Source organism: Trachypithecus francoisi, unplaced genomic scaffold (genome assembly GCF_009764315.1).
Source record: "Trachypithecus francoisi isolate TF-2019V2 unplaced genomic scaffold, Tfra_2.0 Lachesis_group3, whole genome shotgun sequence".
In the NCBI taxonomy this organism is placed as follows: domain Eukaryota; kingdom Metazoa; phylum Chordata; class Mammalia; order Primates; family Cercopithecidae; genus Trachypithecus; species Trachypithecus francoisi.
The window spans coordinates 40855758-40881763 of NW_022681468.1; the positions used below are offsets into that span (position 1 = coordinate 40855758).

At 41.4% G+C, this 26006-nt stretch overlaps 1 protein-coding gene and 1 long non-coding RNA gene across 4 annotated transcripts in view; one reads left to right on the forward strand and one right to left on the reverse strand.

The window, feature by feature from the left end:
• The window catches only part of ESR2 (estrogen receptor 2), a 72355-nt gene that overhangs the window by 19243 nt on the left and 27106 nt on the right, over positions 1–26006 (forward strand). For all 3 annotated transcript variants that reach the window (XM_033187764.1, XM_033187763.1, XM_033187765.1), the window contains exons 4-6: positions 8358–8474; positions 17929–18228; positions 21319–21457. In XM_033187764.1, the coding sequence (XP_033043655.1) occupies positions 8358–8474; positions 17929–18228; positions 21319–21457 (556 nt within the window). The remainder of the gene's footprint in view (positions 1–8357; positions 8475–17928; positions 18229–21318; positions 21458–26006) is intronic.
• On the reverse strand, positions 1313–24173 carry LOC117069485. The gene is made up of 2 exons (XR_004431563.1): positions 24119–24173; positions 1313–1386 (listed from the first exon to the last, which is right to left on the reverse strand). It is a non-coding gene; the product is annotated as an uncharacterized LOC117069485 (long non-coding RNA).

Genomic DNA, 26006 nt, shown 5'->3' on the forward strand with positions numbered 1-26006 from the left:
CTTTATAATAGACTAACAAATTGTTTTCCAAGTGGCTGGACCACTTTGCATTCTTGACAACAATGTATGAGACAGTTCCCGTTGCTTTACATCTTTGCCAAAACTGGATATTGTCAGTCTTTTCAATTTTTGCCCTTTTAATGGTATGCAGTAGCATCTCATTGTGGTTTTAATTTGCATTTCCCTGATGATGATTTTGTGCATCTCTTCATGTTTCCATTGGATTTTGTTTCTCTACATATGTATAAATATGATATACAAAGTTCTTATGTATATTAGCATTTTATTTGACTGTTCCATTGATCTCTCTCTCCATTCTTGCATAAGAACTACTTTACATGATTCTACATTATTTCAACTATTATAGTGTTATAATGTATTTAACACCTGCTGGTACAAGTTAAAAAATGTCCTAGCCGTTTTCTCTTGTTTGTTCATAGGAACGTTAGAATGATTTTATTACGTGATCTTCCATCTTTAAACTCAAAGATAAAAAAGAAACAAAATTCTAAAAGCAGCAAGATAAACCTGTCTCTACTAAAAATACAAAAAATTAGCCGGACGTGGTGGCAGGCGCCTGTAGTCCCAGCTACTCAGGAGGCTGAGGCAGGAGAATGGTGTGAACCCGAGAGGCGGAGCTGGCAGTGAGCTGAGATCGCCACTGCACTCCAGCCTGGGTGACAGAGCGAGAAAAAAAAAAAAAAAGGAAAGAAACAAGTAACATACAACAGCGCTCCAACATCTGGCAGCAGACTTTTCAGTGGAAACCTTATGGGCCAGGAGAGAGAGGCATGACATATTTAAAGTGATAAAGGAAAAAATTTTTACGCTATAATAGTGTATCCAGTGAAAATACCTTTCAAGCATGAAGGAGAAATACTTTCCCAGATAAACAAAAGCTAAGGGATTTCATCAACACTAGACCTGTCCTACAAGAAATGCTAAAGGGAGTTCGTCAGTCTGAAAGAAAAATATGTTAATGAGCAATAGGAAATCATCTGAAGGTACAAAACTCACTGGTAATAGTAAGTACATAGAAAACCGCAGAATAGTGTAACACTGTTAATTGTGGTTTGTAAACTACTCATATTTTGAGTAGAAAGCCTAAAGGAAGAACCAATGAAAAACAGTAACTATAACAACTTTTTTTTTTTTGAGACAGAGTCTCACTCTGTCATCCGGGCTGGAGTGCAATGGTGCAATCTTGGCTCACTGCAACCTCTAACTCCCCGGTTCAAGGGATTCTCCTGCCTCAGCCTCCCAAGTAGCTGGGATTACAGGGACCCACAACCACACCCGGCTAATTTTTGTATTTTTAGTAGAGACAGGGTTTCACCATGTTGGTCAGGCTGGTCTCAAACTCATGACCTCAGGAGATCAGCCTGCCTCAGACACATGTAGATTGAAAATAAAGGGATGGGCCGGGCGCGGTGGCTCAAGCCTGTAATCCCAGCACTTTGGGAGGCCGAGACGGGCGGATCACGAGGTCAGGAGATCGAGACCATCCTGGCTAACACGGTGAAACCCCGTCTCTACTAAAAATACAAAAAAAAAAACTAGCCGGGCGAGGTGGCGGGCGCCTGTAGTCCCAGCTACTCCGGAGGCTGAGACAGGAGAATGGCGTAAACCCGGGAGGCGGAGCTTGCAGTGAGCTGAGATCCGGCCACTGCACTCCAGCCTGGGTGGCAGAGCAAGACTCCGTCTCAAAAAAAAAAAAAAAAAAAAAAAAAAAAAAAAAAAAAAAGAAAGAAAATAAAGGGATGGAAAAAAATATTTCATGCAAATGGAAACCAAAAAAGAGCAGGAGTAGCTATACTTACAACAGACCCAATAGAGTTCAAGACAAAGACTGTAAGAAGAGACAAAAAAGGTCACTAATAATAAAGGTGTCAATTCAGCAAGAGAATATAACAATTGTAAGTATGTCTGGAGCACCCAGATATATAAAGCAAATATTATTAGAGCTAACGAGAGAGACAGACTAATACAGTAATAGCTGGACACTTCAACACCCCACTTTCACTTTCAGCACTGAACAGATCATCCAGACAGAAAATCAACAAAGAAATGTCAGACTTAATCTGCACTAAAGACCAAATGGACCTAATAGATGTTTACAGAATATTTCATCCAGTGGCTGCAACATACACATTCTTTTCCTCAGCACATGGATCATTCCGAAGGATATACCATATGTTAGGCCACAAAACAAGTGTTAAAACATTTTGAAGAAATGGAATCAAATCAAGTGCCTTCTCTGACCACAATGGAATAAAACTAGAAATCAAGAAAGAATTTTGGAAACTATACAAACGTGGAAATTAAACTCCTGAACAACCAGTCTGTCAATGAAGAAATTAAGAAGGAAATTAAAAATTTCTTGAAACAAGTGATAATGAAAACACAACATGCCACAACCTATAGGATACAGTGAAAGCTGTACTAAGAGGAAAGTTTATAGCTTAAGTGCCTATATCAATCGAAAAAGTAGAAAAACTTAAACAACCTAATGATGCATCTTAACTAGAAAAGCAAGAGCAAACCAAACCCAAAATTAGTAGAAGAAAAGAAATATTCATAAAAAGATCAAAGCAGAAATAAATGAAATTGAAACCAAGAAAACAACACAAAAGATTCACAAAATATGAATTTTTTTGAGACAATAAACCTGACAAACCTTTAGCCAGACTAATTTTTTTTAAAAAAGAGAGAAGAGCCAAATAAAATCAGAGATGAAAAAGGAGACATTACAATTGATACTGCAGAAATCTGAAGGATCATTAGAGGCTATCATAAGCAACTATATGCCAATAATTTGGAAAACCTGGAACAAATGGATAAATTTCTAGACACATCCAACCTGTCAATATTGAACCATGACAAAATCTGAAACTTCAACATACCAGTAACAAGTAACAAGATTGAAGCTGTTATAAAATGTCTCCCGGCAAGCTGGGCATAAGTGGCTCATACCTATAATCCCAGCACTTTGGGAGGGCAAGGTTGGAGGATCACCTGAACCCAGGAGTTCAAGACTAGCCTGGGCAACACAGGGAGATCCCTATCTCTACAAAAAAAAAAAAAAAAAAAAAAAATAGAAATTAGCCAGGTGTGGTGGTGTACATCTGTAGTCCCAGCTCTTCAGGAGGCTGAGGTGGGAGGATTGCTTGGGACCGGGAAGTCAAGGCTGTGGTGAGCCAAGATTGCACTACTGCATTCTAGCCTGGGTGATGGAGTGTTATCAGGTCTCACACACACACACACACAAGTCTCTCAGCAAAGAAAAGCCTGGGATTGATGGCTTCATTGTTGAATTTTAGGAAACATTTAAAGAAGAACTAACGCCAATCCTATTCAAACAATTCTGAAAAATAGAGGAGAAGGAGGGAATAGTTTCAAAATCATTCTGTGAGACTCGTATTACCCTGATACCAGAACCAGACAAACATCAAAAGGATATGATCAATATCCCCAATGAATATTGATGCAAAAACCCACAATAAAACACAAACCAAACTCAACACATTCAAAAGATTTTTCATCATAACCAGGTGGAATTTATCCCAGGGATGCAAGGATGGTTCAACATATGAAAATTAATTTAATACAACATGTCAACAGAATGAAGGTTGAAAACCATATGATAATTTCAATTGATGCTGAAAAAGCATTTGATAAAATTCAACATCCCTTCATGATAAAAACCCTAAAAAACTGGTATAGACGGAATATACCTCAACACAATAACAGACATATATGACAGACCCATGGCTATTATACTTAATGGGGAAAAACTGAAAACCTTTCCTCTATATGGAACATGACAAGGATGCCCACTTTCACCACTGTTATTCAACACAGTACTGGAACTGCTAGCTAAAGCAATCAGAAAAGAGAAATAAAGGGCATCTAAATTGGAAAGGAAAAAGTCAAATTATCCTAGTTTGCAGATGATATGATCTTATATTTGGAAAAATCAAAAGACTCCACCAAAAAACTATTAGATGTAATAAATTCAGTAAAGTTGCAGAATACATAATCAACATAAATCGGTAGCATTTCTGTATGCCAACAGCAAACAATCTGAAAAAAAAAATCTAAAGTGATCTCATTTACAGCAGCTACAAATAAAATAAAATACCTGGGAATTAACTTAACCAAAGAAGTGAAAGGTCTCTACAATGAAAACTATAAAGCGTTGGTGAAAGAAATTGAAGAGGACACAAAAAAATGGAAAGATGTTCTATGTTCGTGGATTGGAAGAATTAATATTGTTAATATGTCTATACTACCCAAAGCAATCTACAGATTCAATGCAATCTCTATCAAAATACCAATGATGTTTTTACAGAAATAGAAAAAACAACCCTAAAATTTGTATGGAACCATAAAGATCCAGAATAACCAAAGCCATTCTGAGCAAAAATATCAAAACTGGAAAAATCATATTACCTGACTACAAATTATACCATAGAGCTATAGCAACCAAAACAGCATGTACTAGCTTAAAATAGACATAGGGATCCATGGAACAGAATAGAGAACCCAGAAACAAATCCATACATCTACAGTTAACTCATTTTTGACCAAGGTGCAAGAACACACCTTGGGGAAAAAGTCTCTTCAATAAATGGTACTGGGAAAACTAGACATCCATGTACAGAAGAATAAAACTAGATCCCTATCTCTCACCATATATAAAAATCAAGTCCAAATGGATCAATGACTTAAATCTAAGACCTCAAACTATGAAACTACTAAAAGAAAACATGGGGAAACACTCCAGGACATTGGTTGCAGCAAAGATTTCTTCAGTAATACCCCACAAGCACAGGCAACCAATCAAAAATGGACAAATGGGATCACATCAAGTTAAAAAGCTGCTTACATGGCAAAGAAAACAATGAAGAGACAACCCACAGAATGGGAGAAAATATCTGCCAACTACCCATCTGACAAGGGGTTAATAATCAGAATATAGTAGATGGAGCTCAAATAACTCTAGAAAAAAAATCTAATCCATTAAAAAATAGGCAAAAGATCTGGCTAAACATTTCTCAAAAGAAGGCATACAAATGGCAAATGGGTATATAAAAATGTGTTCAACATCATTAATCAAAGAAATGCAAATCAAAACTACAATGAGATATCATTTCACCACAGTCAAAATGGCTTATATCCAAAAGATGGGAAATAACAAATGCTAGCGAGGATGTGGAGAAAAGGGAACCCTGCTATACTGTTGCTCGGAATGGAGATTAGTACGACTGCTATGGAGAATAGTTTGACGTTTCCTCAAAAAAACTAAAAATAGAGCTACCATATGATCCAGCAATCCCACTGCTGGGTATGTACCCAAAAGAAAGGAAATCGGTGTATAGAAGAGATGTCTGCACTCCCATGTTTGTTGCAGCACTGTTCACAATAGGCAAGATTCGGAAGCAACCTAAGTGTTCATCCACAGGTGAATGGATAAAGAAAATGTGGAACATATACACCACTATTTAACCATAAAAAAGAATGAGATCCTGTCACTTGCAATGACATGGATGCAACTGGAAGTCATGTTAAATGAAATAACCAGGCACACAAAGACAAACCTCCCATGTTCTCACTTACTTGTGGGAGCTAAAAATGAAAACAATTGCGGTGCCTCATGCCTGTAATCCTAGCACTTTGGGAGGTCAAGGCGGGTGGATTTCCTGAGCTCAGGAGTTTAAGACCAGCTTGGGCAACACGGTGAAACCCTGTCTCTACTAAAATACGAAAAATTAACTGGGTGTGGCAACATGCACCTGTAGTCCCAGCTACTCGGGAGGCTGAGGCTGGAGAATTGCTTGAACCCGGGAGGTGGAGGTTGCAGTGAGCTGAGATCACGCCACTGCACTCCAGCCTGGGCGACAGAGTGAGACTTCATCTCCCTCCCACCACCAAAAAAAAGAAAACAATTGAACTCAAGGAGATAGAGTAGAAGGATGGTTGCCAGAGGCTAGGAAGGGTAGTAGAAGTGGAAAAGTGGGAGTCCCAGCTACATGGTAGGCTGAGATGGGAGGATTGCTTAAGCTCAGGAGGTGGAGGTTGCGGTGAGTTGAGATCACACCACTGCAACTCCAGCCTGGGCAACAGAAGGAGACTCTGTCTCGGAAAAAAAAAAAAAAAAGATGATAGATCAAAGCACTTTAATAAAATTGGGCCATACTAGGGATGCTATTGTTTGAAGTAAAATATATGAAGTGTAGTTAATAATTTAAGTGTAATAGAAAAGGAGCCTAAGAAAGCTTGAAAAACATTATTGTACTTCATATACATCTTCTTTGCTTACATTATAGTGAACAATGCTGCAACAAACATAAAAGTGCAGATATCTCTTTGCAACATGAGAGGTTCATGTAGATATAAGAGACTGTGAAGACTGTTTCAAGATTGGAGTTACAGTTAGGTTTTTAATTACCTCTTCTGGCCAGCTGTGGTGGCTTACACCTGTAATCCCAGCACTTTGGGAGGCCAAGGCGGGCGGATCACCAGAGGTCAGGAGTTTGAGACCAGCCTGGCTAACATGGCCAAACACCATCTCTACTAAAAATACAAAAATTAGCAGAGCGTGGTGGTGGGTGCCTGAATTCCAGCTATTTGGGAGGCTAAGGTAGGAGTATCACCTAAATCCAGGAGGCAGAAGTTGCAGTGAGCCGAGATCATGCAACTGCACTCTAGCCTACGCAATAGAGGAAGAGTCTGTCTCAAAAAAAAAAAAAAAAAAATTACCTTTTCATTGTATGCTAACATGTAGAATTCTGCATGTACCATGTCCAGTTTAAAGAATGATTATAAAGCAAATCCCTGTGTAACCAGTGCTCAAACAATGAAATAGAATATAATAGCTCCCCAGAATCTCTCTGGGTGGTCCCTCCTGCCACACCCGCTTCCCTCCCTGCAGAGGTGGGACAGTCCTCCTTTCTGCCTTCCTTGCTATGTGTGGTTTTGCCTCCTACACATGCATCCCTAAATAATGCAGGTTCATTTTCTGTTTTTGAACTTTGTGTTCATGTCTTCTCCTACATATTCTTTTGCAACTTTTTTCTTTTATGACTTGCTCATTTCATTTATTTTTGAGATTCATTTATTCTCCGCTCTGAAATTCTGGTTCATTATAAGCTTAATGTAAGATGTTCAGGCCATATTGATTATTAGAAAGGCATCAAAATGCCCTACTCACTTTCACTTTTGCTTTTCATCTATTTTATTATAATTTCTATTAACCCTTTCTCAGACCCATGTAGCTGTCCTCATCCTCCCTACCAACACCCTGTCCAGACATATTCTCTCATTTGCACAAATATAGCAGGCTGTCATCTGGTTTCATGGCCTCATCAGTTTTGCTGCCTCTCATTGGTTCTTCGTACTGCATCTGAAACGATTTTTGAAATGTAAATATTCTTAGCTCTTCCTTGCATAAAAGAATTAAGAGTATCATTGTCTTAGAGATTGCTATATAACTAACAAGTTCAAACTCTTAGGATTTTACTACAATGAGTCTTATTTTCTGTACTTCTATGTCTTTGAGTTGTTTAGAGTAACTCTACTTCATAAACTTGGTTCTGGGCTTTTGGGGAGGTCAGGTCTGTTCCACATGTCCCCACGTTCTTCTTGGACCAGTGGCTACCTCACAGGAGCTCGAGAGGCCAAGCCAAACTGTTGGAGCAGCACATTTATTGATATATCATTGGCTATAGAAAGTCCTGTGGTCAAGCCCAACATCAATTGGTAGGGAAGTGTTTACTCTCTGCCCACTCTAGTACACTGCATGGTCGCAAGGCCGAGGGAGAGAATGAAGAATTGAGAACAGTAATCCACCACAACTCTTGTCAATAGCAGTACTTTCTGTCATTATTTAGATTGCTAATTTCTTTATTTGTTCCTTTTGTTATTTTGACTATGAATTCCCATTAAAATATTGTATTAAACCCAAAAGAGGGATATATGTAAAAGAATATAAAAAGTTGAATTTGATGGCTTGATTTACAACTCTTGAGTTCTGTGACTTGGAGCAAATCAATTTAATGTTACTGTCTCATTTTCCATATCCAAAGGATATATTTTTATATCTCTCTTTTGAGAATTCCAAGAATATGCAGAGAATAACATATTAGTCAAAAACCAGGATATTGAAATGTTCCTAGGTCTCCTTTACTCATTAACAAGGTGTCAATGTAGCTTGACTTTGCCTTTGTACCTATACTGGTCATTAAGAAGATGTCCCCTATCTCTCAGCTGGAAAGTGTTATCAGTGTTGTTGACCAGGAAGAGATTTAACCAAGAGATCGTATCAATAATCTTTCTTCCCCCCCACTCTGCTATAGGCCATAATGATTATATTTGTCCAGCTACAAATCAGTGTACAATCGATAAAAACCGGCGCAAGAGCTGCCAGGCCTGCCGACTTCGGAAGTGTTATGAAGTGGGAATGGTGAAGTGTGGTGAGTGCTTGCTTCCCTTCTTATTGTATATGGGCCTTGCTAAAAGCCCTGTCCTCTGAGGAACTGGGGACAGTAGCCGGGAAGAGAGAAGATTTAGGACATAGTAATTAAGTATTTGTGTGTTGTCACATTGGAGGGGGCATTGACTTATCCACAGTAACTGCAGAGAACAGAGCTGGGGTGAGTGGGAACAAATTATGGGAGGCAGATTTTGGCCCCAAGTAGAGAGGAACTTTCTACAGTTCAAGTGGTCTGACCACAGAATAAATAGGCCACCAGATGGTTTAGGGGACTTCTAGCTACTGGAATCCTCAAACAGGGCTGGGTGGCCATCTGTCTGTGATCTTGAAAAGTCCAGTTCTAAGAATGAAATCCTGGTAAATGTCCATGGTTAAAGCTTGTGACAAAAAAGTAGAGTATCTTGTGGGTTACTGGGGTAGCCATGGGGAGGCTCATACCTATCCCCTCATCTAGCTTTCTAGAAGTGGAAAAATATGCAGGAGTCAGAAAGATAATGGAACTATGAAAAGTACATACAGCATAGATTTTGTTCTATGACAGTAATAGATGTATACATATGTATATGTAATATATTCACATACATATATTCACATGTATTTTATATACTCACATATATTCACATATATTTTATACACAAAGAAAAGTGAGCACTTTAGTATATAACTGACAAAGATGCCAACACCCAGCTCTCTCCACCTGGCTAGCTTTTGGTTCACTTGTCTGTACTCACTTGCTTGTTTATATGTACTCGGAGCAGCTCTGCCTGCACTTATTCTTCTGCTAGCCAGTATTTTACCTGTGGTTGGTTGTAATTTCTCATTGTAATTATTTTAATTTAAAGCAAAAATCTATCACTTTACTTCCTGACAATTTCTTTTTCTTTTCTTTATTTCTTTTTTTTTTTTTTTTTTTTGAGAAGTAGTCTTGCTCTGTTGCCCAGGCTGGAGTGTAGTGGCATGATCTCGGCTCACTACAAGCTCCGCCTCCTGAGTTCACGCCATTCTCCTGCCTCAGCCTCCTGAGTAGCTGGGACTACAGGTGCCTGCCACCATGCCTGGCTAATTTTTTGTATTTTTAGTAGAGACAGGTTTCACCATGTTAGCCAGGACGGTCTCGATCTCCTGATCTCGTGATCCGCCTACCTCGGCCTCCCAGAGTGCTGGGATTACAGTTGTGAGCCACCGCGCCCTGCCCTCCCTGACAATTTCTTAGTAGCTCTGCCTCGTGAGCATTCTCTGCCCTTTTCTTTTTCTCTGTGTATGTAACAGATTAGAACCCTCAGCGATTATAGTTCAGTTACAGCAGAAGTTCTCTTCATCTGATCACACTTCTCTGGCTTCCTAGAGTCACCAATGATCTTCATTTCCTCTGTAGAACACCCTGCCAGTGCCCATAGCCTCACAGTGTGTATTGGTTACTCTCTCGAACACCTAAACATTTCCATTCCCACCGCTTTACTTTATCCTTATCAGAAACCAGTGAGCTTCTTCTCAAACCTGTTTCTACTCACTGTAATTGTTACATTATAAAATTTAATTAAAATTTGTGCAAACATGAATAGGAAAAGACAAGTTTGGTTTTTTCTGTGAAAGTTTAGTTGAGGCTGGGTGCGGTGGCTCACGCCTGTAATCTCAGCACTTTGGGAGGCCGAGGCCTGCATATCATGAGGTCAAGAGATCGAGACCATCCTGGCCAACATGGTGAAACCGTGTCTCTACTAAAAACACAAAAATTAGCCGGGTATGGTGGCGGGCGCCTGTAGTCCCAGCTACTTGGAAGGCTGAGGCAGGAGAATAGCTTGAACCTGGGAGGCAGAGGTTGCAGTGAACCGAGATCATGCCACTGCACTCCAGCCTGGCGACAGAATGAGACTCAGTTGGGTGGGGGTTGATGTTTAGTTGAAAGTTTTGAATAAAATCTTAAAGGACTAATAACTATTGAGATAGATACGGGTGAGACTGGGGGAAAAAACAAAACAAAACATAAACCTTGGGAGATCCTGAATTCAGAATTCCTTAGAAGTATCTAGGTTCCTTTTTTTTTTTTTTTTTTTGAGACGTAGTCTTGCTCTGTCACCCGGGCTGGAGTGCAGTGGCCGGATCTCAGCTCACTGCAAGCTCCGCCTCCCGGGTTCACGCCATTCTCCTGCCTCAGCCTCGGGAGTAGCTGGGACTACAGGCGCCCGCCACCTCGCCCGGCTAGTTTTTTGTATTTTTAGTAGAGACGGGGTTTCACCATGTTAGCCAGGATGGTCTCGATCTCCTGACCTCGTGATCCGCCCGTCTCAGCCTCCCAAAGTGCTGGGATTACAGGCTTGAGCCACCGCGCCCGGCTAGGTTCTTGCTCTGTTTTTGTTTTAAAGAAGCTGAAACTGAAAATCCAGAGATAATATCTCATGGGTACGTTTATGCAGAAAAGTGACTTTGTCTAATTGGCCCAGATGCATAAAGAGAAAGCCTTGGTGCTCTGACAAAAGATTGCAAATAAATGTTTTAAGTTTTAAGTTAAACGATATTTTAAGGTGAGTGTGTGTGTGTTTAAAAATGATTTCCAACTTAGTCTTAAGAATGCTTTTATTATACTAGGATCCATTGCACAGCTGTAGCCCTCATGGCTCAAGGCAGTGTATGCTGGGAAGAGCATGAAGGTTGGATCCCACAGAGTCTATGTTTCATTTTTGGTTCATCACTTCTTGCTGACCGTGACTGTGCTCAAACTACTGAATCACCTCTTTGGCCCTCGGTTTTCATATCTCTGAACAGAGATATCTGCTTCACTGGGTTTTGTAAAGAATAAGTATGAAAACATATATAGGCCGGGCGCGGTGGCTCAAGCCTGTAATCCCAGCACTTTGGGAGGCCTAGACGGGTGGATCACGAGGTCAAGAGATGGAGACCATCCTGGCTAACACAGTGAAACCCCGTCTCTACTAAAAAAAACAAAAAAACTAGCCGGGCGAGGTGGCAGGTGCCTGTAGTCCCAGCTACTTGGGAGGCTGAGGCAGGAGAATGGCGTAAACCCGGGAGGTGGAGTTTGCAGTGAGCTGAGATCCGGCCACTGCACTCCAGCCTGGACAATAGAGCGAGACTCCGTCTCAGAAAAAAAAACAAAAAGCATATATAAAGACTTAGCACAGTACCTGACGCTCAATTTTAGTTTTCCTTCTGTTCTCTCTCCTTCCCTGAAAAGCTCATATGAGTTTTGATACAACACCGTTTCATGAGATAGAGTACAGAGGGATGGTTAAAGAAGATTTCATAGAAAAGGGAATGAGAGGCCGGGCGCGGTGGCTCAAGCCTGTCATCCCAGCACTTTGGGAGGCCGAGACGGGCGGATCACGAGGTCAGGAGATCGAGACCATCCTGGCTAACACGGTGAAACCCCGTCTCTACTAAAAAATACAAAAACTAGCCGGGCGAGGTGGCGGGCGCCTGTAGTCCCAGCTACTCAGGAGGCTGAGGCAGGAGAATGGCATAAACCCGGGAGGCAGAGCTTGCAGTGAGCTGAGATCCGGCCACTGCACTCCAGCCTGGGTGACAGAGCGAGACTCCGTCTCAAAAAAAAAAAAAAAAAAAAAAAAAAAAAAAAAAAAAAAAGAAAAGGGAATGAGAGAAAGTTTGTTGAATTTAGCCAGAAAGTCTAAGAAAAGACTGTATTCTCTTTGGAGATTTCAGAAGAAATGAGATGGGTTGTTGCACATATACAATGGGATATTTTGCCCGTCAATGACCATAGAGAAAGACCATTAGAGGTGAACTTTCTTTTTTTTTTCTTTTTTTTGAGATGGAGTCTTGCTCTGTCGCCCAGGCTGGAGTGCAGTGGCCGGATCTTAGCTCACTGCAATCTCCGCCTCCTGGGTTCACGCCATTCTCCTGCCTCCCGAGCAGCTGGGACTACAGGTGCCCGCCACCTCGCCTGGCTAGTTTTTTGTATTTTTAGTAGAGACGGGGTTTCACCGTGTTAGCCGGGATGGTCTCGATCTCCTGACCTTGTGATCCACCCGTCTCGGCCTCCCAAAGTGCTGGGGTTACAGGCTTGAGCCACCGCGCTCGGCCAAGGTGAACTTTCTTAACTCTGTCTGTGTCCTTTCCCATCACTCTTCTTATCTGCCCTCCCAAAAACCCTTTCTGCACACTTTTTCTTCCATCAGGTCTCGGAGGATTAGGGATTATACTTGCGTGTTGGATCCTCTTGCACCATCCCGCTTCTTTTATTCTGAAACCATGTAGTCTGTTATCACCTTTTTCTTCTGAATTTCTGATCTTGTCTTTTCTACTGAAGTGTGGATGTGGTCATACAACGGTAGGACAACACCCACCTAGACTAACTTAATGGATGAAACTTCATTATAAGGATACACTGAAATGTAAGGAGCCAGGAAATCCATCTGAATAGCCATGTATTTGGCCTATATCCCTGTATTGGGACAATAGTTCAACATATTTTGGGTGCCATATCTTTATACACCTGCTGTATAGTCTTCCATGAAAGGGATTTGATAGGTAGGTAGTATAAAATAGTGGTTAAAAACACCAGCTCTGGATTTAGGTTGCTGCTTGGGTTTAGATCCTGCTTCTGCTATTTTCTAGCTATGCCATCTTGGACAAGTTATTTGAGCTTATGTTTGGTTTCTCCTCTGTACATTGGAGACAGTAACAGCTCCTGTACTGTAGGGTAGCTGTCAGGATATGTGCAATATGCAATGCCTGGTGCATAGAAGCTTCCAGTAGACATTAGCTGCCATTAGTATTGTTGATCACTACTATCATCATCATCTTTGGCTGGGGTTATTTACCACTCCTATTTGGTGGAGCTGCTCATTAAGCTCACTCAGAGACAGCTGCCTAGGTTACAGTGTCAAAGCCACAACACTAGAAACATCCTTGATAGAAAAATGAGTTCCTTGTCAAGGGCTTTATTTATTGAGTCTAGAATCCCCAGAACTCACTACAGGACCTAGAATGTTAGACTTTGTCAGTGAAAATTTGTCAAGTAAATTTGAACGTATAAATTCAAAATCTCTCACTTTGGGTATGTAAAGGGTATATAAATCTGTTTTGTAATTTTTTATCCTTATGTACTCTACAAAAGAGAAATGTATGATCAGAAAGGGACTTTTTTTTTTTTTTTTTTTTTGAGACAGGGTATCACTCTGCTGCAACCCAGGCTGGAGTGCAGTGGCACAACCTTGGCTTACGGCAACCTTGACCTCCTAGGGCTCAATTGATTCCCTTACCTCAGCCTCCCGAGTGGCTGGGACTACAGGTGTGTGCACCACCACACCTGGCTAATTTTTGTATTTTTTGTAGAGACAGGATTTCACTGTGTTGCCCAGGCTAGTCTTGAACTCCTGGGTTCAAGTGATCCTCTTGCCTCAGCCTCCCAAAGTGCTGGGGGATTACAGGCATGAGCCACCTTGCCTGGCAGAAAGGTGCTTTTTAAAACCATACATTTTGCAGCAAACCACCATGGCACGTGCATACCTATGTAACAAACCTACATGTTCTGCACATCTATCCCAGAACCTAAAGTATTTTTTAAAAAATTAAGAAAAATGTACATTTTGCTCCATTTTATCCTGGGTTTATAATTGACCTTAAATATCCATAGCATTCTACTTGATTACTAATAAAATGAATTGTATTTTAGGCCTTTAATTCTTTTAGCAGTAAATTTGGTTCAAATGTTCTGAATAAATAGAGCCCTTTCTTCTACTATAACTAGTCAACGTTAAGAGGAAATTCTGACAAATTTTTCCAGTAGCCAATAATTTAAATTTGCTCATATTTTCTAACTGATATTTATTTTTAAAATGTAAACAATTTAATTTAGTGAATAAACATAATGATGGGAGTATAAAACTAAGCATTTTGCAGTTTCAACTTTTAGGGTTTTTTTTTTTTTAAGGGAAATTCATATAAAAGTTGTAACCATGCTAATGACATCCTTACTTATAACGTGTTTTTCTTAATTTCCATTTTACATTTTTGTCTTTAACCAGTGAAAACTTATAAAGATTTTGGTGCTCAAATATATAGGGATTTGGAAGTTATATTTTTGTTGTTGATTTCCATTTTTCTTATGGTCAGAGAAAATGGTCTTATGCCTATTTTACTTAGGATTTTCTTCGTTGCCTAGTATGTGATAATTTTTGCAAAATATCTATGGCCTTTGTAGATCAAGCTTGTTAATTATGTGGTTCAAATATTCTGCATTCTGACTCTTCGCTCTTTCAGCTGTTGAGAGAGAGGTTTAAATATCCCATTTTAATAGTGCATCTGCCAGTTTCTCTTTTTCTTTCAATCACTTTTGTGTTGTGTTTGGACGCTGTGTTTTGTTGTTTGTTTATTTATTTATTTTTTCAACGGAGTCTTGCTCTGTCATCTAGGCTGGAGTGCATGGCATGATCTCAGTTCACTGCAACCTGTGCCTTCTGGGTTTGTGCGATTCTCCTGCCTCAGCCTCCTGAGTAGCTGGGACTACAGGAATGCGCCACTATGCCTGGGTAACTTTTGTATTTGTAATAGAGACAGGGTTTCTCCATGTTGGCCAGGCTGGTCTCGAACTCCTGACCTCAGGTGATCCGTCGACCTTGGCCACCCAAATTGTTGGGATTACAGGCGTGAGCCACCACACCTGGCCTTGGTTGTTTTGCAGTATATGAGTTTAGAATTATTTATCTTTTTAAAATATTCTGGCAACAAGTCTCCTTATCTATAATAATAATTTTTGCCTTAAAGTTTATTTGTCTGGTATCAGTAGAGTAATGTCAATTATTTGGTTAATTTTGCCTGTTATATATTTTTCTTTTTTTTTTTTTTTTTTTTTTTTGAGACGGAGTCTCGCTCTGTCGCCCGGGCTGGAGTGCAGTGGCCGGATCTCAGCTCACTGCAAGCTCCGCCTCCCGGGTTCACGCCATTCTCCTGCCTCAGCCTCCGGAGTAGCTGGGACTACAGGCGCCCGCCACCTCGCCCGGCTAGCTTTTTGTATTTTTTAGTAGAGACGGGGTTTCACCGTGTTAGCCAGGATGGTCTCGATCTCTTGACCTCGTGATCCGCCCGCCTCGGCCTCCCAAAGTACTGGGATTACAGGCTTGAGCCACCGCGCCCGGCCCTGTTATATATTTTTCTATCTGTCTACTTTGTTTTCCTATATGTTAGTTGTATATCTTACAACTAATCTATGTCTAGATTTAAAAATATGTACGATTTCAGGTCACTCTTAAATGGTCAATTTGGTATTTTTTGTTTATTGTGACAACTGATATTTGGGTTCATTTCTATCATCTTATTTTGTGATTTAAAAAATTTTATTATGTATTTTCTACTTCTTCCGTTTTGGGAGTTGATCACATTTTTATGTTTTCTTTTTCTTCTTTTACTAGTTTAAAAGTCATGCATTCTGTTTGAATTCCCTTTTTTCTTTTGAGACAGTCTCGCTGTGTCACCTGGGCTGGAGTGCAGTGGCATGATCTTGGCTCACTGCACCCTCCGCCTCCCAGATTCAAGTGATTCTCCCGCCTTAGCCTCCGAAATAGCTGGGATTACAGGTGTCTCCCACCATGCCCGGCTAGTTTTTGTATTATTAGTAGAGATTGGGTTTCACTCTGTTGCCCAGGCTAGTCTTGAACTCCTGACCTCAAGTGATCTGCCTTCCCCCACCACCTTTGGCCTCCTAAAGTGCTGGGATTACAAGTGTGAGCCACCATGCTTGGCCATGTTTCAATTCCTTTAATGATATTTCTGCTTTTTAACATGTGTTCTTGAATGTGTTCTTGAAGCTTAAATTTGAGAATTTAAGCTTCTGTCTTCCCAAAAAAGAATCTTAGAAATTCTAACCAAAATAATTCCTCTCTCATTTTACATGTTATTGTTTGGTATTTTGGTTCCACCTTGTTTCTATATCACCAAAACTTACTTATTGGGCTGGGTGTGGTGGCTTATCCCAGCACTTTGGGAGGCCAAGGCAAGTGGATCACTTGAGCCCAGGAGTTCGAGACCAACCTGGGCAACATGGCAAGACCCTGTCTCTACAAAAAATACAAAAATTAGTCGGGTGTGTTGGTGCACACTTGTAGTCCCAGCTACCCAGGAGGCTGAGGTGGGAGGATCACTTGAGCCTGGGAGGTTGAGGCTGCAGTGAGCTGTGATCATGACATACCACCATACTTCAGCCTGGGTGACAGAGACCTTGTCTCTAAAAAAAAAAAAAAAAAAAAAAAAAGGTAAATAAATCCAAAGAACAAGCATATAAATCAACTTTGCTAGTAATTAAAACATACAAAGTAAAGCAAGATGGTTTAGTCACTTGTTAGATTAGCAAACATTAAAAATGATTTTTAATGCCCAATGGGTTCGGAGAAAATAGATACTCAAACTATTGAGCACTGGGTAACATAGTAAGACCCTATCTCTACAAAAAAATTTAAAAATTTGCCAGACATGGTGGCATGTTCCTGTAGTCCAGCTACTTGGGAGGCTGAGGCAGGAGGATTGCTTGAGTCCAGGAGAGGAAGGCTGCAGTGAGCTGTGATTGCATCACTACACTCCAGCTTGGGCAACAGAGCAAGACTCTGTCTCAAAAATACGATTATAATAAAATAGTGTACATACTACAATCTAATTTTGTGTATAAAGGCCGGGCATGGTGGCTCACACCTGTAATCCCAGCACTTTGGGAGGCTGAGATGGGCAGATCACCTGAGGTCAGGAATTTGAGACAAGCCTGGCCAAACATGGTGAAATCACGTCTCTACTAAAAATATAAAAATTAGCCGGGCATGGTCATGGGCACCTGTAATCCTAGCTACTCAGGAGGCTGAGGGAGGAGAATTGCTTGAACCTGGGAGGCTGAGGTTGCAGTGAGCCGAGATCGCACCACTGAACTGCAGCCTGGGTGAGAGTGAGACTCCGTCTCAAAAACAAACAAAATAATAATTTTGTATATAAAACATGGAAAAATATAAAGGCATTAAAAAGACTGAAAGAATTTATGCCAAAATTTATTCTCTTCCATATTTTCCAGATTTTTTCACTTAATTTGCTATTTGAAATATACTTGTTTAAGTATGAATAAAGAACTATATACATATGCACACATGCATATAAACATTTTAAGAATGTGTTAAAAGTATATTATTTGATACCTTTGGAAATATCCCCATTTTCTACCTGAAGAAAATTCCTAGTTTTATGGTTTGGAAACAGGTTTATGAGCACGCTTTATAGAGAAATGGTGTTAGTATCTATAGATGACCTGGAAATGGAGACCTAAAAAGTTCCTGAAAAGTTATGTCATTGGTTTTCCTAGTACAGTCACGACCATAGTAATCTTTGGTACGTGCCCCACAGGCTCCAGAAAATAAAAGTCAAGCTTCTTTTACTTGACTGCGGTTTTACCCCGACAATTTGAATGACCCTGCTTTCCTCTTCAGGCTCCCGGAGAGACAGATGTGGGTACCGCCTTGTGCGGAGACAGAGAAGTGCCGACGAGCAACTGCACTGCGCCAGCAAGGCCAAGAGGAGTGGCAGCCACGTGCCCCTAGTGCGGGAGCTGCTGCTGGACGCCCTGAGCCCCGAGCAGCTGGTGCTCACCCTCCTGGAGGCTGAGCCACCCCATGTACTGATCAGCCGCCCCAGTGCGCCCTTCACCGAGGCCTCCATGATGATGTCCCTGACCAAGCTGGCTGACAAGGAGTTGGTACACATGATCAGCTGGGCCAAGAAGATTCCCGGTAGGGCTTTCGGGCTATTAGTTTTCCATGTACTTGTAGAAAGGCCTGCTGCTAATATTTAAAGGACAAGAGTATAAAGTAGACGTCTGTGAGCTGTGCCTAGATATTTAACAGTTTCTCAGCTGGATTCGTAACTTTTGAGTGCAATATGTTCCTTCCTCCTGTCTTGGCATAGCTACCTTCAACAAGGCCACATTCTGATTCAGAATTCTGAGACTCCTCTGAGTTCTGTACCCAACATGGTAGTGAAGAAAGAGTTGTGCATGGCCCAGCCATTTCTATTCTTGACTCTCTTCTTTTCCCGTGGCTAGATGCTTCCCATACTACCTGGCACAAACCCTATCCTGTGTGTCCACATCTGCTACAGACACTCACCTGTCGGCCCCCTCTCATGCCTAGAGGTGGTCTAGGAGGATGGACCCAGGGAACCCACCCAGACTCTGGAACTGGGCTTGGGGTCATTTGGGCAAGAAATCCTAGAGTCCTGGAACCTGGAACATGGTTAAGATGATAGACTCCACATTGCCCCATTTCTTGGCTCTGGATTCCTCACCTTGAGAGGAGGGGCATGGTGGGGTAGGGTGGGGTAGAGTACAGTATGACTAGTTTGAAAGTGAAAGGTTCGTCAGATGCTAAATAGAATTTTGTAAATTATTGTTCCAATAGAGAATCAATATTATATGCACAAATGAATATGTATGGACAAATAGAGTAAATCAGTGGTTGAAGTTACACGAATCATCAATGGGCCCATAAACTTGGAATGCTATCAAGTTAAAAATGAGCTTAGTTACTCATGAGTTATCATTTGGAACCTACATTTTCCATCCTCTAAAGTGATCACTTCTCCCAAGCCCATTTGTAACATAGACCTGAAGTGCTGTATGATGTTGAAATTACCAGCTAATTATCATTTGACTTGGTGTTTCTGTGGAAGAGTGAATCTAGGATTCTAACCTAGAATGACAACACCCCACAATCCCCCTGTGAAAGCTTCTCCATGCCCTTCTTCACAGTCCTTGAAGAAATGAAGCCTCTTACAAGTTCTGAGCCACTGGGGGCGTTCCCATGGCCTGGGGGGCAACGACTGCACTGGGCAAGCTGTAAAGATGAGGAGGGGTGAGAAGGTGGGGGAAGAGAAGTTTCAGGTAAAGAGCCCAGGGAACTGAGGCCTACGGTGACAGTATCATTTGGGGACTTTTGTTGAACTGGGCCCATTTCTTCTGAGCTTCCTGAGGATTTTTGGTTTCGAGTTGTATTTTGTTTTGTCTAACATCTTCACCTTTGCCAGAATTATTTTTTTCTCTGCTTTTTCCCGGAGGAGGCAATCCTGATGCACTTTCCTCTAGTTTTTGCTTTAAGTGTATTCCAAACACGATTTTCAGGACCACACACGGAGAGCAGTGATGAAATTAATTTTTGCTGAAAGCTGTGCCACTTCTTTGTGCCATAAGAAGTCTGAACTCTTAAACTGCGTTATTCCTTATTCAAGCCTGGTGTTTTGAAAAGTTTTCAGGAAACGTAGGCATAGTCTGGAGGTGTGATTTTCTCCCCCTCTCTTAGCTGGCATAGTCATTGTCCAAACCAAAAAAAAAAAAAAAAAAAATTAAAATATCATCTAGCCTTGATCTTGTTGAATATCTACAAGGTTAAGAGACATGATCTCTTGGGTAGGCTTATTGTCTATTACTATGGGTGAGATTGGGAAGGTGTATACATATTAGGAATCTAAACTGAGCAAAGCATGTGGATTTAGAAAGTATTTATCCATCTTTACACTCATAACACCATTACATTCTCCTTGAGACAGATTTACATTATAATTGTTCAAAGACTTGAACACATGTGTTCTCTCTGCCATAGTTTCCTCATCTGTAAAACAAGAATAAGAGATCTTGCCTATAGGACACTCTCAGAGATAGGCATTGTTACCTCCGTTTTCCTATAAGAAAAACAAAGACTTAATGGGAGATTAAGTGACCAGCTAGAAAGAGGCTGAGCTGGAGTTCAAACCCCAGAGTCCATTTCACTCCAAGGCTGTGTCTTTTGTTACCATATTTATATTACATGGCCCTCTCCTTTTATCATGGCTTGTGAAGGAAGCCCCAGTGTTCTCTGCTTTGCTTTTGAAGTGCTTCCTTCCCCAGAGATTACCTGTTTCCAAACAGTACTGTGACCAACATGGGTTATTAGGTTGTCAGGACCTGCTTTGTTATTATATTTGCTCTTTATTTTATTTATTTATTTATTTATTTTTTGAGACAGGATCTTGCTCTGTTGCCCAGGCTGGAGTGTAGTGACGTAATCTCAGCTCACTGCAGCCTCAACCTCCCAGGCTCAAGCAATCCTCCCACTTCAGCCTCTAGAGTATCTGGGACTACAGGCACCTGCCACCATGACCAGATAATTTTTTGTAGAGATGGGGTTTCTCCATGTTGGCCAGGCTGGTTTCAAACTCCTGGGTGCAGGCAATCCACCCGCCTTGGCCTCCCAAAGTGCTGGGATTACAGGTGTGCGCCACTGTGCTTGGCGATATTTGCTGCTTAGGATAGAATCGCCCAGAAACAGTGCTTCTACCCAGAAGGATCTTAACACTGGATGGGAAATTTTAAGCAATCAGATAAATCCTTGAAGTTGCCTTGGCTTTCTGCGAGGGCTGACACTGCTGTCTGCAAGCCTCCAAACCCAACCTCCACCTACCCCATTCCCCCACCCCTTCGGATCCCAGTCAAAGATTGGGTCAGACAGGCAGCTCCTCTGACTGGCAACCAAGCATCAACCTTCTCAGTAGTGCAAAGGAATTATCAGGACACAGCTAACAAAGATCAGTTCTGAGCCCAGGTCATCATGCTTGACAAACTCTAAATGAAGTATATTTGTCTCTAGAAGGGGTCCAAGACTGGAAACTGAGTCGTGCAGCTTAACTGCAAAGTTTTCTTCCTTTAATGAGTAGTTAATCATATCTATAAAATATCAATTCCCTAATGGTTTGCGTTTTCTTAGTGTTTTAACACTTGCCATTCTGTCTCTACAGACACAGGAAGCTGAGGAGGAGGGTGGGGGTGTCTCACCGCCTCTTGCTTTCCCCAGGCTTTGTGGAGCTCAGCCTGTTCGACCAAGTGCGGCTCTTGGAGAGCTGTTGGATGGAGGTGTTAATGGTGGGGCTGATGTGGCGCTCAATTGACCACCCCGGCAAGCTCATCTTTGCTCCAGATCTTGTTCTGGACAGGTGAGAAAAAACGCATTGTGTTTCTTCTCCCACTTGTTTGAGTAAGGTGCTTAGTGGGAACAAAGTCCTGGGTGCTGCAATTAAAATCTCACACTTGCAGAGCAATTAGAGGATGATAGTATCATCAGTTCCTTCACTGGGTCAAGAACCGGAGAAGGAGAGAGTTGGGTCCAGGGATTCAGGGTCCTGTGACTCATTTTTAATCTGTGGTGCAGCAGTATTTACAGGCCGGCACTTTAATAGGGGAGTGTATCCTGTAGGTATGTGGCCACTACATGTATAAGTCGACAAAGACTTTTCTGCATTAAAAATTCCATTTTCAGGTTATAATCTTAAGTTGTCCTGCTGTTTTTTGTACCTATAGTGACCAATTACATCTGGAGCTTTCTGGACAGGTGATAAAATTCTTACAAATCTGCCAAGTTTATTTTCTTATGCTTTAACTCATTCTTTTTTTTTTTTTTCTGAGACAGAGTCTCACTGTCATTCAGGCTGGAGTGCAGAGGTGCAGTCTTGGCTCACTGCAACCTCAGCTTCCTGGATTCAAGTGATTCTCCTGCCTCAGCAACTCGGGTAGTTGGGATCACAGGTGCCCACCACCACGCCAGGCTAATTTTTCTATTTTTAGTAGAGAAGTGGTTTCACCATGTTGGCCAGGCTGATCTTGAACTCCTGACCTCAGGTGATCCACCCACCTCGGCCTCCCAAAGCTCTGGGATTACAGCCCTCACTGTGCCCAGTCTGCTTTAACTCATTCTAATGCATGTACTATACAGCATTTTTGGCAATAGTGGTGGAAGGAAGGGTTACTAAAACCACATGAAACTTAACAGAAAATGGAACGTGATGCTATCTGTATCTTGTTTGCATTTGATTTTCTTTTAAAGATGACACAGAAAAGGAACCAGTTTTTAATTGACTTAGGTGAAACTGTTTATGGAGGGAAAGCTGGACTATATAAAAACACTCAAACTTTTTAGCAGGAAAGTAGAATACCCTCTTGGTGTAAATTCGAGCAGTTTGAAATCTGCATGGAAATTGATTTCCACGCCCCTTTTGTGGAAAAAGTGCTAGTGTCGAATGTTCAGCCACATCTGAGTCTGCACAGTGTGGGAGGATGCCTAGTGTCTACCCCAACTCTTGCATTATAATCCTGTTACCACCTTAAGATCATCCGTAGACCCTGTGTTACACAGATGAAGAGTGATGCCCCAAGGTATCAGTCCCCATTCTGCCTTTTGTCATGGGTGACAATGTTGTTAAAACAGCACTGTTCTGCATAATGAAGGTGTTTTGATAGAGAACAGATCCTTTGGGAAGAGCTGGAGGATGGATTGACTTGAATGAGAGCCCAGGTGGTAAACCATGGAGAGAGGCTCTGGAAGACCAGAGAAGTGCAGGGCACAAGACGCTTCAGTAACAAACAAAATAGCTAACCTATTGGCTTGTATGTGCTTGGCAGCACCTTATGCACTTAACTTATGTCAACACATTTAATCTTCACAATCTTCCTGCACCCTTAAGGGAGTAGGACCCATTATTATCTCTATCATTCAGATATTTGGAAATGGGAGATTAATAAACCTACTGACAGGTAGGATAGTAGGTGGTGGGGCTGGACTTAGGGGATTGCCAAACGGCAAACTAACTGTCTACTTTATTCTGCCTGTTGTCCTGGGTGACAATGTAGACAAAGAGCACATTCTTCAGTACAGAGATGTTTTGGTACAGAACAGCCCTGTTCTACTCATAACACACTGCAGAAACCCACTCTCCCCACTGTCATCTCAGGGTACCATGTTGCAAGGCAGGCTGAAAAGCCAAGCACCTAGCCAAGCCATTGTATTCTGCTTGGTGTTTTAACTGAGGACAAATATACATATGTATAAATACACACATATAATTCTCCTAGAGGTTAGTCCTAGGGAGATGTTCCATCCCTTGACAAATCAAATAATTTGCAGACTTTGGGATTAAATTGTTTTATCTCTTGTCTTGATTTCTAAATTGATGCCAAAGTTAGTGTTTATTTTTGGTGACTGATTCATTCCTGGTTTTTAGTACAATTAACTCTCCACTCTCCTGTTTCTCTGTATGGGTTCTTTAATTCGTGTAATTGTGTGTATACATTACTATAAGTGGACACAAATCCTGGAAAAATATTAGGCCTACCTTTTAGTTAGCAGAAGAAAAGTTATTTTTTTAACAAATTATTTATAATAGACTCACATTGCCTTTATAACTTATGTGAAAGTATTATGTTTTACAACATAAATCTAGTATGTTTGAGTATAGAAGAGGAATTCTTGGGAATTGTAAATGCATTCACATTGAGCAGACTTTTTTTTTGAATGATTACTGGTGTTTATTTTTTGTTGCAATTTTTAGTAGTTTTTGTTTGTTTGTTTTTTGTTTTTGAGACAGAGTCTCACTGTCACCCAGGCTGGAATGCCATGGTGCAATCTCAGCTCACTGCAACCTCCACCTCCCAGGCTCAAGCGATTCTTGTGCCTCAGCCTCCCGAGTAGCTGGGATTACAGGCATGTGCCACTACACCTGGCTAATTTTTGTATTATTATTATTATTATTTTTAGTAGAGATGGAGTTTTACCATGTTGGCCAGGCTGGTCTTAAGGTCCTGACTTCAAGTGATCCCCCAACCTCAGCCTCCCAAAGTGTTGGGATTACAGGCGTGAGCGAGCCACTGCTCCCAGCCTACAATCTCTAGCATTTTTAACACATTAACTTTGTGAAGTCAGGAACTTGAAGTCTAAGATAGTTCAGTTACGTAGTCATCTCTTATACAGATGAATATACTTTTATGTAATAGGTGTATTTGTAGAGGAGTTGCTCATTCAAAAAGTCAGGAGTCATGCTCCATAAAGGAGTTCTATTACAACTCTTTTTTGCAAAGTGAAGACATAATCTTCATACCATTTGAAAATAACTGTCTTCTGCTGGATTGTCCTAGCAGAGTTTCTTCAGGTGGTAATATGGCTGTATAAACAGTGAATACAACTAACAGCCCATTTGTGGATACTGAAACTATAATTTCTGTTTCCCTTTATTCTTGTTGAGGTTTCTGCAACAAGAAAACTTGTATCTACTGAGGATGAGAGGAAAATCTAGTTACTCCAGTCACCCAGGCTGGAGTGCTGTGGCCGGATCTCAGCTCACTGCAAGCTCCGCCCCCCGGGTTCACGCCATTCTCCTGCCTCAGCCTCCCGGGTAGCTGGGACTACAGGCTGGGACTACAGGCGCCGCCACCTCGCCCGGCTAGTTTTTTGTAGTTTTTTTTTAGTAGAGACGGGGTTTCACCGTGTTAGCCAGGATGGTCTCGATCTCCTGACCTCGTGATCTGCCCGTCTCGGCCTCCCAAAGTGCTGAGATTACAGGCTTGAGCCACCGCGCCCGGCCGACTCCAGCTTATTTCTAAGCATTTAGTTCTTCTTTTACTAACCACTGAATTCATCATAAATTCATGTGAAGATCCTCTACGGAACCTGATTGTCTACTTGCTCAAAAAAAAATCACATATGCAAAGGCATTTTTGTGTCCTTAGTATCAACAGGCAACTGACTAATGTTAAATTATTAGTCAGAGGAAGTTTGTATCTGGGCTTGAATCCCATTGTGGACATTTGCAGAGAGGTTCATGGAATTATATATGTATAAATGTCTTGAGTTTACATTCGCATTAGTTATTTGTATGCTAAATTCCTTCAAGGTAGCCACCGAATTTTCAATTCCCAATTTTAATTTACCCTTTGTACATAAGTAATTTCACTTCAGTTATTAAGTCCTTTTTATGTTCTAAGCCTTAAGCACTCCCTGCCATTGCCATATACACAGAGGTAAACCATGGTCTGTACCCAGGTGTGTGCTGCCAGGAGGTATATATATATAGGTACAAAATAGTGTACCCCAAAGGGAGGCCCACTCATTCAACATTTTGTTGTTGTATTAAACAATACTCTTCTTTAGGCCAGGCATGGTGGCTTACACCTGTAATCCCAGCACTTTGGGAGTCCGAGATGGGTAGATCACCTTAGGTCAGGAGTTCGAGACAAGCCTGAGCAACATGATGAAACCCCGTCTCTACTAAAAATACAAAAATTAGCTGGGTGTGGTAGCAGGCGCCTGTAGTCCCAGCTACTTGGGAGTCTGAGGCAGGAGAATTGCTTGAACCCAGGAAGTGGAGGTTGCAGTGAGCAGAGATCACTTCATTGCACTCCACCTGGGGTGACAGAGCAAGACTCCATCTCAAAAAAAATAAAAAACAATATTCTTATTTTATAAAGAGTGATTATTGGCCAGGCTCGGTAGCTCACGCCTGTAGTCCCAGCACCTTGGGAGGCTGAGGCGAGTGGATCACTTGAGGTCAGGAGTTCAAGACCAGCCTGGCCAACATGGTAAAACCCCTTCTCTACTAAAAATGCAAAAATTAGCCAGGTGTAGTGGTGCATGCCTATAATCCCAGCTACATGGGAGGCTGAGGCAGGAGAATCACTTGAACCCAGGAGGCGGAGGTTGCAGTGAGCAGAGATCAT